The 2,383-nt window shown below is 46.2% G+C and overlaps 1 protein-coding gene across 1 annotated transcript; it reads right to left on the reverse strand.

The window, feature by feature from the left end:
• Window positions 1-376: 376 nt before the first annotated feature.
• On the reverse strand, window positions 377-1,333 carry LOC110581511 (olfactory receptor 2S2-like). The gene has a single exon (XM_021691401.1). The coding sequence runs from the start codon at window positions 1,331-1,333 to the stop codon at window positions 377-379; it is 957 nt and encodes a 318-aa protein (XP_021547076.1).
• Window positions 1,334-2,383: the final 1,050 nt, after the last annotated feature.

Genomic DNA, 2,383 nt, shown 5'->3' on the forward strand with positions numbered 1-2,383 from the left:
TCCTGTGACTCTCGTGGGGAATCCAAGAGGGATGGCAACAGTGCTGGGAGTGCCCTCTCTCCTCTGTGTACTGACTGTGTAGCTTAGATACAGGATAGGCCATTCAGCTTGCGCTCATGGTTCCTCTCTCCTCGGTTTTAGCACATGCTCAGAATGTCTTTGTGTATTCAGTTAGAGATTTATTGTCTGGCATCTGTCGAAACTCTCAGATATATGGCTAAAACTCAGTAGATACACTCTGAAAAGATAAAACATTCTCTGAAAATGGACTGAAGAGCAAGAGAGCATTCTGGATAACTAGATTTGTCTTTTGAATGCAGCTATAATGATGGAAAATCTTTCTCCCATAGGGTGAGAACCACAGAGGAGCCCTCCATCACTGGCTGAAGCATTTGTGAGCCATCAGGTTCCTCATAGCAGCCTTTACATCCTTGTTCCTGAGGCTGTAGATGATGGGGTTGAGCATGGGAATCACCACCCCATAGAAGAGGGGGATGAGCTTGTCTGAAAGGTCCTCTTTGTCTGCCCCCAGGGAATCCTTAGACTTGGGTTTCCTATACATGAAAAGTAAGGTCCCATAGAAGATGACCACCACAGTGAAGTGGGCAGAGCAGGTGGAGAAGGCCTTCTTCCTCCCCTCAGCCGAGGGGATCCTCAGGATGGTAGCAATGATGAAGACATAAGAGATAGAGATGAACAGAACTGGGACCCCCAGGAATATCACATTGGTCACCCCCATGCTGATCACATTGATGGAGATGTCAGTACAAGCCAACTTCAGGATAGCCAGGATCTCACACGCAAGGTGGTTGATGACGTTCCCACAGAAAGGCAGCTGAATTGTCAAGGATGTGTGTACCACAGAAGCAGTACCACCGATGGCCCAGGAGCTGACAGCCATGGGCATGTAGGCAGCTTTGCTCATGACCACAGGATATCTAAGGGGGTTACAGATGGCCACATAGCGATCAAATGCCATCATGCCCAGAAGCACACACTCTGTGGCTCCCATGGCAAAGGAGAGAAACATTTGCACAGCACAGGCTGAGAAGGAGATTGTTTTCCTGGGAGTGAGGAAGCCATCCAGGACTAGAGGGACTGAGGAGGTTGTGTAGCAGATGTCCAGGAAGGAGAGGTTCCCCAGGAAGAAGTACATGGGCGTGTGCAGGCGGGAGTCAAGGATGGTCACCAGGATGAGGACCCCATTGCCCAGCAGGATCACCAGGAACATCATGAGGATGAGCACAAAGAACATTTTCTCCAGCCTTGGGTAGGCTGAGAGTCCCAGGATAATGAACTCTGCCACAGGGGAGGACCAGTTGGCTTTTTCCATGTGCTATCCCTTCTGTCATCAGCAAAGTGCAAAAGCAGCACAGGAAGTTTCTTGAGAAGAGTCTCAGGCATCTGGTATACCATCACTCCGTGCTACATGATAGGAGAGCATATGTGTATGAGAGATAAATGACTGAAAGAGACAGTAGCTAGGAGTGTGCTTAGCTCTTAGATGAGAGAAGGTCAGGCTGCAACAGAGCTTACAAATATTGCAGCCAGCTGTTTGAGAGGGCTTTTCTCTCATTGCCCATCAAAGCAACTGAGACCCAAAGAGGGGAAGTGACCTGTCCAAGTCTTCAGAGCAAGGTGTTGATAGAGACAAGACCTGAGCCCAGCAGAGCTAATCCCAATCAAGGAGGGCTTTCCCTCTGTTTTATGATGAGCATTGGAAAATGCTGTAAATTATTTCATTTTGATGTAAATGCATTGAAATTTCATTTAATCTGGGCTTTCTCAGATTCTCAGAGAGGAGAATCCCCAAGCTGATCCAATTCTTACAACTACCAAAGTTTCAAGCTTCTTTAAACTTTGATTACATTTGGAAGGAACTTGTTTAAAAGCCTTAATCCACATCCAGACAGAATAAAGCCTAGGTAAAGATTCAGCCATATGAGGGATACTTCCTTAGTCTGCCCACCCTCAGCAACACAGACTTGACTGTTGTCAGAATTGGGATCTGCCTAGTTTAATACATATTAAAGGCAATATGTGGGGGAGGTTCCCTCATGGGGAAGAACTTTATGAAGCCCACAGAAGGAGTAATTGGAGTGAGTGAACCCACACTATGGGATGACAGGCATGCAGTTTACTGACCAGTTAACTCAATTCTTAATAACCAGGCTGACTACAGTTATCAGATAGCAGGATACATGACATTAACATCTAATCCCAGCTCATTAGAGTATTGGTGAAATCTTAGCCAGGGTGACTAAGGAATGTTTTTTCTTTGTTCTTTTATGTTTGTACTTTATTTTGTGTAACAGTCTGGCTCTCTGCTTCCATTATTGTGTTCCACACAAGCAGCTAGGTTACAGGAAGACTTGTATGCCTT

The sequence above is a fragment of the Neomonachus schauinslandi genome, chromosome 13 (genome assembly GCF_002201575.2).
Source record: "Neomonachus schauinslandi chromosome 13, ASM220157v2, whole genome shotgun sequence".
Classification (NCBI taxonomy): domain Eukaryota; kingdom Metazoa; phylum Chordata; class Mammalia; order Carnivora; family Phocidae; genus Neomonachus; species Neomonachus schauinslandi.

Bases quoted from the DNA above. Each gene is read 5' to 3' on its own strand.
- LOC110581511 (XM_021691401.1), bottom strand. From the start codon at position 1,333: ATGGAAAAAGCCAACTGGTCCTCCCCTGTGGCAGAGTTCATTATCCTG.